Raw genomic sequence first — 15480 nt, forward strand, 5'->3', positions numbered from 1 at the left:
ATGAAAGGAAATGACTAGAACACAAGCTGCTGCCTGTCATCAGCACTCATGAGCTGTGTGAGCTCAGACAAATTGAAAGCCCCTCAGGCATGACGACACAAGGACGTTTTGTGTGTCCAGGTGGTCCTGCAGATGGCCGGCTCGTCCCTGGCGACCAGCTTGTGAAAATCAATAACGTGGCTGTCGATGATCTGACCCCAGAGCAAGCTGCTGAAATAATCAGGTCTGCACATGCAAACACAAAACACAGGCTCAAATGTCTGAATGTTGTTGCTTTCAGTGTATTTAGTCTGTTTGTAACAGGTTTGACCATAACAACCAGACCTTTTGTGTTTTTTAGGGAGTGTCGAGACACGCTGACCATGACTGTCCTCAGAATCATGCATGTGAGTCTGCTGGTAACCATTGAATGTGCGGATTGAGTTGGACTGGTTGGGCCAATTAACCTGCCAGTCATGTTTTTGTACTTTGGGAGAAAGGTGGAGTACCTGGAGAGAATCCACGCGTGCACAGGGAGAACATGTGATCACCATGCAGAAAGATCGGCCCTAAATGTTACACTGACGGAAAAAAATGCAGCTTGCCCTCAATTCCTAGTGTTTGGGTGTAAAATATTAATGAACACAAAAATCTTTGCAGGAGGAGGCAGACTGAGAGAATAAAACACTCTGACTGCACAGTTTAGTGGAACTCACTGTAAAACATTTTCTTGTGTTTGCAGGTGTTATCATTCTGACAGTTTCATAGACAGGGTTTATACTGCAAGCTTCCACATTCTTCCTTCCTTTCTTCTTTTCTTCCTTCCTTCCTCCGTTCTTTCCAGACAACAAGTAATAGTTCTTAGTTCACCGACATTGATGCCAAATGTAGTCATACGTTGTATAAAAATGACACTATGTAGCTGCCTTAGTTAACTGTAACTGTGTTGTTTGACATGTTCTGTTTCTCCACTTGTTTATAATTTTTTTTAATAGATTTTATTAATTGCTCAGCTGTTGAAAGCTCTTGGGTTCCTGAACAATTTTTGTCTTCAATATTTACCCCCCAAACATGATTTAAAATAGAGCTGAGGATCAATATTCTGGAGAGTTTTGTGTCTCGTAGCACAGAGTAAATTAACCAGCATAGTGTGTTTCTAGTACAGCCTGTGCAATTCAGTGTCTCTATTCACATGGGATCCTGAAATGCTGCAGTCAGCAGAAACATTAATCAGGCTCTTTCTGCATCTGAGCTTGAGGTGTATCTCATACAATCCACTCACCCAGCACACACCACTTTATCAGGGTTGGATATGATGGTAGGAACCCACAGGAATTTCCCCACAACTAGATCTACCTTGAAAAAGGACGAAGGTCTTCGCAGCTCATTTGTTTACTGCCTGAACATGCATCTCACTCTGCATCTGTGAAACTGAGGTGTGTGTTTGCATTAAGATTGATTTGATTAGATAATGGTAAATAAATGGCTGCTGCGCAGAGAGTCTCGTGTGGAGTTTTTGCTGACGGAAACACTTATCAAGTGATTCATATCTCGCTTCTCCCTTCAAGAAATCGTTACCAAGATTTAAGAAATCTCTGTAGATCAAGTTTTATTAATGTGTTTTCATCCCAGGGCCCGAAGTCGTCGTTCATCACACCTGAAAAGAGGGCCAAGCTCCGGTCCAACCCTGTCAAAGTCCACTTTGCAGAGGAGGTGGAGGTCAATGGACAGTCTCAGGTTAGTTACCTCGGACAAAAGAATGAGGGGGATTAATCTCAAGAACTTCTTTTCATGTGTGATATGTATCAGATACAGGGGAATACAGCCAAAAGAGAGAAATAGTCATCTGATAGACTTTTGTTCATTTTTAGAGTTACAGTTTTGTTGTCTTCCAATCAACTTGATTAATCTCAGGAATCTTTATTTTTGGACATACAGTTTGTTCGCATGAGTTAATGTCACTATAAACAAGAAACTCCCTCGATCCCAAATAGACTTGTTATGCAGACACATGGGATCCACACACAGCTTCATAAACACTTCAGGATTTTCATCTGCTTTTTAAACGAGACCAACTTCAACAGTGCCAAGCAAAGAGACAATGTGCAGATTTTACTTTACAAATTGCTTTTGATGTTGATTTGTATGTCAGTATTATTTCATGTATGCAGTTTTTTTTCCTATTTCCTTCATTCTTGCTGGGTTGAATTCCCATGTTTCTTGTGGCTTTAAAAGCGGCTGCAGGAGGAAAACGCCGGAAACTGGAGTGTCCATTAGTAAAGACAGGAAATGTGGATCGATACCTAAACCACTCTTCAGTCCTCATTTCTGCAATTACAGGACATGTTTAGATTGGAAGGGAAAAAGTAGAGGGACATTCAGGGGAGACGAAGGAAGAGAGAAAGCAGAGCAGAAGAAGCTGGAGATGGGAGGGATCTAAACTCGACTGCTCTACGTTTGAACTTAAAACATGCCTGCATCAATGTTTCATAACATCACATTGTCAGTGGAGGAAAAACACTTTCCAAAATCATAGGAGAACAGTGATGACTCACTGCAGAGAACAAGCAGGGCAGACAGAAACAGGCCAGTGTAATGCACAGAAATCCTTTGCAAGAAAAGCCAAAGAAGAGCAAATGTTCTGATTGTTTTATTACACCATGACACGTAAACAACATTTTGTTTTTAATGATGCAGATTTAAGAACCTTTCCAAATTTAAACTAAATCATAAACATGCTACAAAAATGCAACAGTTTAATCTTGCCTTGCAACATTTTGTTATGAAAGTATTCATAGCTTGTTTCTTCATTTTTCCCGTATGAGCTTTGAAAACACAATGTCTATGTTGAATTATTGGTACAATTATTGTTAGAAAAATTATCTAAGTTCATTTACTTGTGAGTTTATTTGAAAGGTTATGCAGTGGGGTTCATTTCCTTTAGTCACAACAGGGAAGCTGATTGTAAGGAGGTTCAGGGCAGTACTTGAAGAAAACCTGTCAGAGGCTGTGAAAACATTTGAAACTAACAGGTTAGTAAGGAGAGAATAATTCAGGGAAGGAGCAAAGAGGTTCGTCGTAACTCTGGAAGATCTGCAGAAATCCAGAGCTCAGCTGGGAGAATCTATTGACAATTCGGCTAGTTGGTGGTCTTAATCTTAATCATGTCTTTATGGAAGAGCACCAAGAAGAAAGCCAGGCCTGTTTTCTGGCCTGGCTTGCAGTTTGACAAAAGGCATTTAGAGGTCCTAGCAAATATGACCTCTATGATGTGAAAAGCTGAACTTTATGCAAAACTTACCACAGAACTATGACAAAACAACTAACGCTGCATATCACCCGAAATGAGCCGTTCTCATGTGAAATATGTAGCTGGCAATATTATGCTTTAAGTCCAGACCTAATGCATGCCACACAGATTTTTATATGCAAAAAGTGTACAATACCATGCACAATCTTTCTTCCACTTTATGAATCACTTTGTGTTGATCTGTCACATACAGCAGAAGCATAATAAATTACAATAAGGTTAATAATTGTAATGTTGATAAAAGGTCCAGGATTTGCAGATACTTTTTTACTTTATATTTCTTCATGCTAGCATGTCCTGACCCTGTTCAACCTTTTTGTCAAACGCTTTCGCTGATCTCTGATGTTTCTGTTTGTTTACAGGGGAACTCGCTACTCTTCCTGCCCAACGTTTTGAAGGTGTATCTGGAGAACGGGCAGACTAAGGCTTTCAAGTTTGAGACCAGCACAACTGTCAAGGTATTTTTGATATGACTGTCGACGATTTTAAAGCCTGAGACGAGATGGTTACGACTGTGATTCATTGTATCCACATGTACGACTGGTGCACAGAGGGATTTTTGTGAAAATAATCTGCAACTTCAAAGAAAAACTTGTTAGAACAACATCTAAGTAAACATTATTTTTCTCTCAAGATGGCCTTTTGTTTTTCCACTGTAGGATATTGTGATGACACTAAAGGAAAAACTTTCACTGAACCGAATTGAACACTTTTCCTTGGTGCTCGAACAGCAGCACAACAGCAGCAAGCTGCTGCTGCTACATGAAGAGGAGAGGATACACCAGGTATTAACACACTTTGGGAGAACATTTACGCTTTCATCTGCTTGTGCAAATATATGTCTGACATGATGTATGTTTGCATGTCCTCAGGTGGTCCAGAAGAAGGAAGTCCATAACTACAGGTGTTTGTTCCGTGTTTGTTTCATGCCCAAAGATTTCAAGACACTGCTGCAGGAGGATCCCACTGCCTTTGAGTATCTTTACCTTCAGGTACAGCTCCTAGGGAAATAAATGATACCTGAGGATATGTGTGTAGGGGTGAGGGTGTGTGTGTGTGTTTTACTTAAGGTCTATATTTTTTTGGAAGTGATTACTATTCATATAGCTATGTAATGAAATGTAATATGTAAAGTAACACTAAACTAAACATAACTAAACTAATATGTTAATTCTGATGAAATCATGGAACTCATTTCAGATGCAAACATAAATTCTCCAAATTCAGTTATGCCCATAAGATTAGTAAAATAATTACTCCTTTCTACAGAAAGATTGCTGAAGGACCTATTGAATTAGTGAGTAGGTGTGATATTTTCTGAAGTGCTATAATTAACTTAGTTGACAGATTTCCATCTGATGTGGAATAAAATCTCAGCTTCTTCAGAAAAAATACAACCTACCCTGTACCGTTTTTATGATAAGATACATAAAATTGAAAAGCAGATGCATAAACATACACTAATAACATTGCTTTAAAAAATTCCAAATTAATTTGCCAAATCAAATTTTCATCATTTGTGTCGTTCCATTTTTAAGGGGGTGAACGATGTGCTCCAGGAACGCTACGCCGTTGAAATGCGGTGTAATACCGCCTTAAGACTTGCTGCGCTGCACATTCAGGAGAGGCTGGTGAGCTGCGGACTGTCCCCCAAAGCCAACCTGAAGATGATCACGTAAGCCTTTTTGTGTGATTTATTAAAGTGCAACAGAGAATCAAAAATGCATTTTTTGATAAATATGATGCAACCTCAAGCTATTTATGATATTTCCTCTTCAGTAGATATGCAAACATGCTTCCACAGTTTTATGTATTTATGTTTATAAGACACAAAGCTGCCTAGCAGAATAAAATCAATGATCCCCAATAAAAATTAATCTTACTGCTACTTAAGGGTATCTCAGAATACATTTACTCATTCAGCAGATGCTTTTATCTGCTCAGAACCGTCATTCAGGTTTTAGCACAGGAGGATTTTCTGAAAGGTACATCCTTTTCTGACATCAGCATCAAGAATGAAATCGATTGAAAAGTGTAAGCATGAAAGGTGAGGAATGCAGAAAGGAGCTGCTCTGTGCTCTGACAGTGTTTGATATTTTGTTTTATTATATGGCAAATGTGGAAGAAGAATCCAAACTCAGACTGATTTGAATGTAGAGATGTCAGTTCCTGACAGAGAATCAGGATCATATTTTGGTCTTGCAAACAATCTCAGGTCTTGTTTTATATCTGGAGTACTGAAGCACTCTTGATTACAGTTTGATTTGAGTTTATTTTCAATTTAAGCTGAAAGCTGTAATCCAGTACACAAATTCATATCTTTTAATCATTTTTACAACCACAAACTTAAATATTTTTATTGTGATAAACCAACACAAAGTGTGGCTTTTTATCTCTCTTTAATAAAAGCTTCCACATAGCATGATGCTGCCATTCATGGCAATGCAGAGCATTGTTTTTTTGCATTCATATCAAATAGTTCAGTTTTGGTGTCATCTGACAAGATTGCTTTCTTCCACGTTTGCAGCGCCCTGGTTGGATTGTGGCAAACTGCAAAAAGTGTGTGTTGCCACTTTGTTTAAAAATTGCTTTGGATGCATAATTGTCTGTTATTAATTTCCCCAAATATATTAATTGAGTTAGCATTTGGTTATACTGGATTTTATTTGGGAAAACATTACAGTTTCTGTCCCAGGGGACAATAACACTTTTGAAAATCTATTCATGTCATTGATAGCGATACTGGATGTTTGTACCGTACAGTTACTTTCTAATGGAAGCAAATGTGAAGTTGTTTTTTCTGTTTGCTCCAGGAAGACTTGGGGCATAGAAAATTTTGTGTCGTCCACCTTACTGAGGAACATGCGAGAAAAAGATCTGAGGAAGGCAATTGGCTTTCACATGAAGAAAACCCAGTCCCAGCATGATCCCAAGCAAAAGAGCCTGTCAGTAGATCAAGCACGAATCAACTATCTAGAGGAACTGAGTGATCTGAAGTCCTTCGGGGGAAAGTCCTTTGGTGCCACCTTGATGGTAGGCTTTTTTCATCTAAAAAATAGGAAGAAAGCTGACATGGACCAGCAAGATTTTTAAAATTCCTTTGTATTTTTAAAAAAAATAACATTTCCTCAGCTGTGCTGTTTTCTTTTCTCTTTCTGATCTCCATCGGGCTTCTAGCTTCAAGACAGGGAGTCAATGGTGAGCCTGCTGGTTGGCGCGCGCTATGGGGTGAGTCAGGTGGTCAACCACAAGCTGAGTATCATGACGACCCTTACAGAGTTCAACAGCATCACTCGCGTCGAGCTGCTACCGGAATCAGACAAAGTCAGCCTCGTCAAGATATACCTGCAGGACATCAAGGCAAGTCCCTGGAGGATTAACGCACCAACTTACTCATGATGGGCATGCTTAAAGGGCTGGGGTTAAATTTTTATTCAGTTGTCTTCAGGCCTGTAGCTTTTTCTGTCTTTGTAATTGAGACAGAAAAAAGGCTTGGAAGAAACAAAAGACAAGAGCCGCCGTAAACAATAAGACATTATGTATAGGATACCAGATAGACTTAATTAATTGTATTCAATTTAATGCATTTAATTTAATGCATTAAATGAATGGTTTCCCACAAAGAAAGTAGTGACAGCAACATCAGTAGCTCAAACTTACAATTTAAGTTTATAAGAAGATTCATAATCTCAGATTATCGAGTGAGAAAGAGGAGCTTTTTTGAATCTAATCCATGTTTTGATTTTCTTTCTCATAGCCCATCACATTACTATTGGAGGCTGGTGCAGCAAAAGATATATCTTGCCTTATAGCAGGCTACTGCCGTGTGTTTATTGACCCTAACCTCAACGTTTTCCCCTGGATAGATGACAAGAAACACAGAGTTTCTGCTGAAGAAGGTACATAAGCTAAAAACAATTTAACAAGATTTCATTTCTTAATCCTTTGTGTTTTCCTCAAGATCCACATTTAAAGTTCACGTTTTTTCAAGTTAGACAATCTGACGCTGTCTGACATTTAAACATTTAAATTTTGTGTGACGACTTAGAAAAGTACTGCTGCTGATTATAAAAGCAATCAACTACATACCTGAGAAGTTGGTGCCATGTTGGTATTTATCACCTCTAGTATTGTACACCTCAATAAATCCAAAATCAAAATTGCTGACAAAAAGAAGTCATCCAGTTAATGAACTATTTATGATTTTGACATGCAAACTGTCTATCTTCCGGTTTTATCTTGTATGTTGTAGAAAACAAATGCAGGCAAATGGAAATGTTCGGACTGCATGAACTATTTCACATTTTACCATAGACTTTGATCTGTTTATCGGGTTTTAATGTGCTAATTCAACAGAGACGTTTATGTTTCTGACGTGGGAAACAAGAAACAGAATCGGTATGTTTATACTGTGGTTAAATTATAAATAGTTACTGTGTTCACTCATTGTATGACTTCTGCTGGAGATTTTTATTTTGTAGTTATTGAGGTGCATAATAATAAAAGTGAAAAAACTTTTCAAATTTGCAGTTGCGTAGAAAATGAAAATAATGTCTTTTTATTTCCACCTCACAATATTCACTGTTTTTTGTTGGTCGGACACAAAATTTCAATAAAATACAATAAAGGTGGTAATTGTACTGTGAAAAAGCTAAAGTGTAAGAGTGTTTGTGACAGGCAGTAGATTCTGCTCTGTTGTTGCATTGAATGTCAAAAACAAAACTGTGTCACATGTTGTGACTGACTATTGCTTTAATATGGGTTTACAGGTTATGTGTCAAGATGTGCAAGTGACTCAGAGGACTCTTCAGACTTGGATATGGAGCCGCTGTACAGCTTGATGTCTCAAGATGACAAACCTCGCACTCGTGTTAGATCCCTGTCAGACTCTGAAGGAAGAAAGAGGAAGGACAGGGACCGGATGAGAAGCAAAGACTGCAAAGAGAAGGGAGACGCACCTGTGGAGAATAAAAAACCAAAACAAGAAAAATATCTTGATACTCCAAGAGCGTCTGCTTCATTAGGAAACGGTAAAGAGGGAAATAATGAGAACACATTGAACAGAAAGAGGTCTGGTGCAAAAATACAGATTCAAATAACGGGCAATGATTCAGGGGGTCATATAGTAAGCCCTGGAACTGGAGAGGTAGAGCAACCGTCTGTATCAGAAGCATCAGACTCATGTCACACTGACTCTCGTGTCCTCACCAGTCCCTCCAGTGACTCTCTTGATGCTCTGGAGGAAGACGATTTAATTTCGTGCACCTCCTCTTCTGTCCAGACTCAAGCTCTCTCACAAGCTCATGTCTGCGTCCACTCCCCTTTTCAGCTTCACCTCCACTCTGACGGACATGTTCAGCCTCACCTCCTCGCTCCTCCACCACCTCACTCTCATCCCCTCATTCACCTCACAGTTGTTAGCTGTGCCGGAGAATCAGGAGAAAGAGGAGACAGCAGGAGATCTGGTGATGGAGCTGATCCCAAACTTCTGTCCTCCCCATCCCTCAGCCCCAAAGGTCAAAAACGTTCAGGTGAACTCTGCTCAGCAGACAGCTCGCTGTGTTTCGCTGAGCTCTCCCGTCTCGCAGATCTCCTGCCGAGCCCTCCTGAGGCTAGCGAGGATGATGATGTCGAAGATGACGAGCTGAGGCGGAAGGGAAAGTTACAGAGCAATATAAGCGTGACACTGAGAAAGGCAGATGAAGGTGGAAGTGTTGGAGAGCATCCTCTCTCCACTTCTCCGTCATCCCCGTCTTCCCACAACGACTTTGTTTTTAACTTTGACCAAAGCGATGCTCGCTGCTACTACAACCTATGCTCCAACATCACCCCTGACAGCGCTCGCAGCCTTCCAGGCCCTCAGGATCCTATCATCCATAAGGATGAAGCGAAGGCTGGTGGATCTGAGCTAATTCCCATCCTCCAGCCGCCCCCTGGATTCGGGGACAGCAGCTCAGATGAGGAGTTTTTTGATGCAAGAGATCGCTTCACCTCACCTGAAGATCCCACGTCAGGTGCCGTCCCGAGAGGTGATTTATCTTTGGCCAAAAAGCTGTTTACAACATTCTTCCAATATCTTTGCTGCCATCTGGTGGCTGTAGAATTTAGTACACAAATTGATTGAGTAATAACTAACACAATTTTTTCTTGCACACATTTAATCACAAATGAAGACTAGTTGCTAAAAATACTAACACCTTCAATGGTAAGTGAGGATAAGTTTCGAGAAAAGAGTGACATGAACTTAAATTTCTAATTTGTTGAGATTTCTATTGGGATATAAATTCATTTTCTCAATGTTTCTCCAGCTTCTTATACCACAGCAGATTTGAAAATATAGGCAGACAGATGAAGCTTTGGAAAAGACTGTCCCAATGTCACTGACCTACACTTGCATAAAAGTTTTCTTATAGGAAGTCATGATAATTGTAAATTAAACTTGAAAAACTCAGCATCGTGAACAACTTAAGCAAAGAGAAACTCGTGTAAATATTGTGTTGCTTTTACACAGAAAGCACATGAGTATTTTTCGAAACATGCAAGAAATGTTTTTTATCCCCTTTGTATTTGTTTTGTTTCTTGCAGGCAGTCAAACAGAAATGAAGCTGGACACCGTGAGCATTCTCAGCCTTAGTGATATCAGAGTCTCTGTAACGGACACAGAAATGGACAAACGGGAAGACCAAGAGGAAAGAGAAAGCAATGAGTCAACATTTCTCCTCCGGAAGAAGTCCAGAAAGCGGCGCTCTTTCATGGAAACTGATTACACCTCGAGAGTTACGTATCCAGAAACTGATATTGAATCGGAGTCCAATTTAAACTCTTACAGGTTTCTTAAAAACATTTCGACAGGCCCAAATGATAATTCAACACTTACTTTAGATCCAGAACCCTCGGGGCAAACCCAAAATCCCAGCCCTACCACCTCCTCACTCACTCATTCTGAAGGAGAGCCAGCTCAGCTCGAGTCCAAACCCATCCTGTCAAAGCTTTGCTCACATGACCCAGGATTTCTGTCTGCTTCTGAAAAGAATAGGAATCTAAGCCCCCCCTCCAGAACCAGGAAGCAGGAAATGGAGATGGAACCAGATGCAATGGAATCCAAATCAGTCACAGATTTGGTAAAGGTGGTTCCTCCTACTATCACCGTCGTCCGCTGCCGGGTTGATCCAGATGGAAAAGAGAGCGCAGATCGGAGAGGTGACGGAAAGGAGGAAGGGGAAGATCAGGAAGAGATTGGTGAGAAAACAGAAGAAGCAGAGAAGGAAAACCCAGCAGGTTTGACAGGAAATGGACCACTTAATAGTCATACATTTTTGCCCGATACAGTTGAGGAGCACGGGAAAGAAGAAAAGAAAGAGACTGTGTTTGACTTATCATCCAGTTTAAAGAGACCCCTTGTGGGTGCTGAAATACCACAGGGTGCAATCATAATGCCTAATAGTTTTACAGAAGTGAATGAAAAGTTGGTCACTGCACATATAAACAAACATGTTGATAAGAATTTCCTTTCACTGATTTCACCACCTCCTCCTCCACCATCACCGCTTCTCCCTCAAACACCTCCTGCACTTAAACCAGAAACAGAGCTTTTGATAAAAGAGGCAGAAATCTCCAAAAACATACCAACATCAATTAATCCTACTGCTGTAGCTCCCAAAGAACAGAATAATAACCACTGTGGCTCTGCTAAATTATTAAAACAGGTTTTAATAAGTGTTAATGATGAAGAACTCATTCATGAATCTACAGAAAGCTCTAATTCAGACAACGTTTTTGACGATGAAGATGATGCAGATGCTAGTAATTCCCTAAGTTACACTTCGGGTAAGAAACCGAAAGACAGGACTGTAAGTGCAAACAGTTGCCTTGGTAATTATTTAACCCAGGGAACTACAGATGAAACACACATCAGAGCTCAGCTTCTTTTAAACCTTGAACTCCAAAATAGGGACCATTCTGTCAATGCTGATCATATTCTTGCTATAAAGTCAATAAGGGCAAAACTGGGAGCTGCAACAAGCATCATGTCCTCTCTTAACTCAGGAACTGCACTGAAAAACACAGTTACACCAAAACCAAAAAGTGACTCCACCTTGATGAGTAGTGGACCTGCAGAGAGTTTAGGAAGTCCTGGCATTGTGATGGCAAAAGCTGCCACACTGAATGATCTTTCCAAAGAGCTTCTGCCCCCATCTCGTTTTATCTTACAGACGTGTTCACCGAGCATCATGGGCCGCTTATCTGCCTCAACGCTAAGGGGGAAGATTCAAAACTTGCCCCTTTATCTATCACGCTCCCAAGAAAATCTAACTCAAGCAGGGGTTGGGAGTTCTGCATCGAGTCCAGCTGAGGAAGCTAGTAGTGACAATGCATGTACCACCGACAACGTTCCCAACATCACACAAACCCTTGACTTAGAGACATGCTTGGCACCTGACTCAGTCGAATCAGATGATTCCGATGCAACGCTGACTGGATCTGAATTGGATGGGGAGTTTTTTGTAGAAACAACAGCAGCAAAGATATCTCCTTTGGCGTCTGAGAAAAAAGAAGATAGTTGTCAGCTGCCTGTACAGACTGAGCCCAAACAGCATCATCAAACTCTTTGTTCCAGACCTAATGACAACACACCAGGACCCATAACAGAGCCTCCTGCATCCATAACAAGCCTATTTCAAAGAAATACTTCTGGGCTTAACACCAACATTCCTGGACCTGTAACAGATGCCCCAGAACTAAACATAAAAGTCAACAGTCTACAGGAAGACATCCCCGGTTACAAAGGGAGCAATCAGTCTCCAATAGTGGTGACCACCCAGAATCTGAATGGACCACAACTTGCTTTTCATGGTCAATCTCAAAAAGCAAGGACAAGCAGTGACAGACCTTTGATGGGTCTTTGTAGTCCCTTGGAGCAGACTTCAGACCCGTCAAAAGTATCTTCTGCCGGTTGCAGAGTGTTCACCATCTGTGAGGATTTGTCTCAGACAAGTACTCCAGCTGACCTGGTTGCCACTACACCCCTGAAATCGGAGTTTGGTTGCAGTTCTATACTTGCATCTGGGTGTGAGTCAGTAGCAGAGGGGATCCAGGTGCCCCTGGATGCCTGTGGCTGTCCAGCATCATATACAGACTGCTTCAGTGGAGAAGACAGCTTTGATGATGAGCTCACAGTCTATGAGTTCTCCTGCCGCTCTCAGAACAGTGGCATTTCTCAAACTTCCAGAGCAGGTCTTCATCTGATTACATCTCCTCCTGTTCCCTCCTTTATCTCTGCCTCCTCCACCCTTTCCCCATCATTTCCTCAAACCATCCTTTTCTCCTCCTCCACCTCTGAGCTCAGCCCTCTTCTCTCACCCCACTCAGACACCTCGGAATCCTACTTGTCTGAAACCCACAAGGACACTCTCACTCATCTGGGTCAGCAGCACTACCCAGAACCCCCCAAAGGCTTCCAAGTTCTTCGCAGAGATGTTGATAAGCTTCTATCAATTTTGGAAGGTAGCGGTGGCTCTGATCGTTCTGTGGCAGGGCTTGGAGGTCGTCATTCAAGGGACACATGCCCGGCACACTTCACAGAGAACAAACGGGTTCTCCAGTTAGAAGCACGGCGGCTCATGTCTAGTTGCCAGAAGGTAGCAGGGACTGGCCAGAGCCCAGAGGAAATGCTCCAGTTTTTAGCTGACAGTTTCCGAACCTTGGTGGAGCTGGCCACCGTCTGCCTCTGGTTCTCTGGTTGCGAAAGGTGCGATCGAAGAAACACAGAGGCAGTCGCAGGCCTGGCAGATGTTGCCCGCTCATTCAGGGACTTCTGCTTGGCGGCGGAGCGAGCCAGCAGCAAACGTAGTTGTCAAGACCTGAGCACCAAGCTGCTAGCCAAACAGTGCACAGCACTTACCGCCTCCGTCTTCTGCCTCACCCAGCTGTTTCGTACCCTCACTGCACTGTGAGAGAACAACCTCAGATTTGGTGTCATTGTCCAGCCCAAGAGCTGCTCTAGACTTTATCAGCTGGAACACTCAACAATCAACATGACAGAGCCAAGTTTGATGCAGTTAACAGTGATCATGTGTAGAGGTGCATGTGATGACTTTCTTTATGCTGCACAAGTTTTGCTGTCCACAAATGGTGGATTTGTAATATTTAGGAACTGATATACTTGAATGTATTCTTTATCTAGCAAGTGTATTATTTATCTACTTATTTATTGAAAGGTTTGCTACTGTGTGTCTGAGGAAGCGTAGAATGTCAGTGGAAGGAGAAATGTTTACAGACTGCTTTGTTAGCAGGAGAAACAACGTGTGTAAGTCCCATCACACACAGTAAATGGTTTTGATTTACTCATTCGCAGGCCTTTAGTTTACTCAGCTTTCTACATTAATATAACTTGGTGATCCTCTGAGATCTGGTTTACTTATTCTTGCATGCAGTGCCTTGCAAAAGTATTTTTTTTTTACAATTTTGCCGCACCCGATTGCAAACTTCTTTTTTTCCCTTTAGAATTTTTGTGATAGACCAACACAAAAGAGCATGCATAGCTTTACTTTATGATGGTGTATCACTTAAAGTCTTGATAAAATAAATGTTAAGTTTGGAGTTATAGGAAGTGTGGAAAAAGTTAGAAGAAGAGCAAATACTTTTGCAAGGTGCTGTACTGTGATGTATATCTACATAACCCCGTCCACCTGGGAGGATCTTTTTTGAATGTTACTGTTTACAAAACCTAAAGTTATGTGATTCGAGGAATCAAACCGGAAGTTGCTGATTTTTTATACATAGCAGAGGAATGCCGGCGTTTGTGCATTACATGATCAGTTTGAATGAGCTGCATTCAGTTAGGTGCAAATTTGCACAAACCTTTGGTATTATTTATGAAAAGTTAAATACAATGAACACCATTTATCTTTGTTTATCCAACTTCTTTTTTCACCTGTAGTTAAGACTGAACCTTCCTATGCATATGGATGGACATTTATTTTTCTTGGTACAAACACTAACTTCCAAACACATTTCTCCAAATATTGTTAATAATATATATATATTTATTTTTGTTTATAGTTGTGTGGATTTTAAGAGTCATGAGTTGCATACCTCGTTTTCAAGACAATGAAAACCTGCACAACTGTGTTTGAGCTCGGCACACAGTCAGAAACACCTATTCGTATTTACCTGTCCTTTACACCAAGTGCTTTCTTACTGCGGTTGATGGCAACGAGCAAGAATTCAGTCACAGCAGAATCTGGCCACAGATATCCCAAACTGAGCATAACCCCAGGTAGCAGGGACGATTATTGACTGATTGAGCTTTTCTCAGCTTTTTCTATGTTTTGTGGGCAGTTCACTGAAAACTTCACATCAGTTCAGTCTATTTTGAGATCCAGTCATCAGAATTCATTAAATTCCAATTACATCTAGCACAAAACCTTGTACTACCCTGTATTACCTAAAGTTTATTAACCTTGATAAGCATTTTCACTTGGAATGTTTCTTAAAATTGAACGCCTTGAATTACACGAGACTTGCATGTGCACTGGAGAAATATTAATTAGGAGTACTTCTACCACTTCAGTGCTGGGAACACCATTTATGCCAAGCAGTGTTTCTATTTATTATAAAAACAACCAAGGCTTTACTTACTGACATGTGCTGTTTTGTTGCATTTGGTTGCAGAATAATATATTTTACTGAACTTCATTTCTACTTTGCCTTGGAAAAAGAACCAACTCTCTTTTTATTATGGCCACAAAGTGAAGCTGTCCGACGCCTGAAGGTGTTCATCTGTCCTCACAAAGCATGCTCATATAGAATACATTGTTTAATCAGGGATTTAATCTGTGAATGACTGAATGGTGATCTCTGCTTCTTGCTTTGTAATGCTGAACTTCCACCATTAAAAATTATTTTAAGAAATTGCATTTTTGAATTAGCTCTTTAATGTTCTTGAGGTCAGCACTCAAGACAGTTTTGTGGTTTTTATTAAATCCCATTTGAAGTTTTAATTGTTAAAAATCAACAATGTGTTTGTTTTATTTAGTTCTGTTTTGACAAGGAGGGTTTGCATTACTTAGCAATTATTAAATTAATATCCACAAAGTAAAAGCTAATATAGTTTCTCTAGTAATGTGAAAACATAAGGTAGAGCTCATGAATTTACAACTTCTAGATTATCACACCCCAAAAATAAGCTT

General features: G+C 40.6%; 1 protein-coding gene across 1 annotated transcript in view; it reads left to right on the forward strand.

The window, feature by feature from the left end:
• Window positions 1-15202, forward strand: part of frmpd1a (FERM and PDZ domain containing 1a) — a 38192-nt gene extending 22990 nt beyond the window's left edge. The window contains exons 5-16 of the mRNA XM_028019276.1: window positions 121-223; window positions 341-386; window positions 1612-1716; window positions 3652-3747; window positions 3949-4074; window positions 4162-4281; window positions 4828-4964; window positions 6103-6322; window positions 6467-6649; window positions 7047-7188; window positions 8059-9318; window positions 9875-15202. Of these exons, the coding sequence (XP_027875077.1) occupies window positions 121-223; window positions 341-386; window positions 1612-1716; window positions 3652-3747; window positions 3949-4074; window positions 4162-4281; window positions 4828-4964; window positions 6103-6322; window positions 6467-6649; window positions 7047-7188; window positions 8059-9318; window positions 9875-13242 (5906 nt within the window). The 3' untranslated portion in view covers window positions 13243-15202. The remainder of the gene's footprint in view (window positions 1-120; window positions 224-340; window positions 387-1611; window positions 1717-3651; window positions 3748-3948; window positions 4075-4161; window positions 4282-4827; window positions 4965-6102; window positions 6323-6466; window positions 6650-7046; window positions 7189-8058; window positions 9319-9874) is intronic.
• Window positions 15203-15480: the final 278 nt, after the last annotated feature.

This window comes from Xiphophorus couchianus, chromosome 5 (assembly GCF_001444195.1).
Source record: "Xiphophorus couchianus chromosome 5, X_couchianus-1.0, whole genome shotgun sequence".
Taxonomy (NCBI): domain Eukaryota; kingdom Metazoa; phylum Chordata; class Actinopteri; order Cyprinodontiformes; family Poeciliidae; genus Xiphophorus; species Xiphophorus couchianus.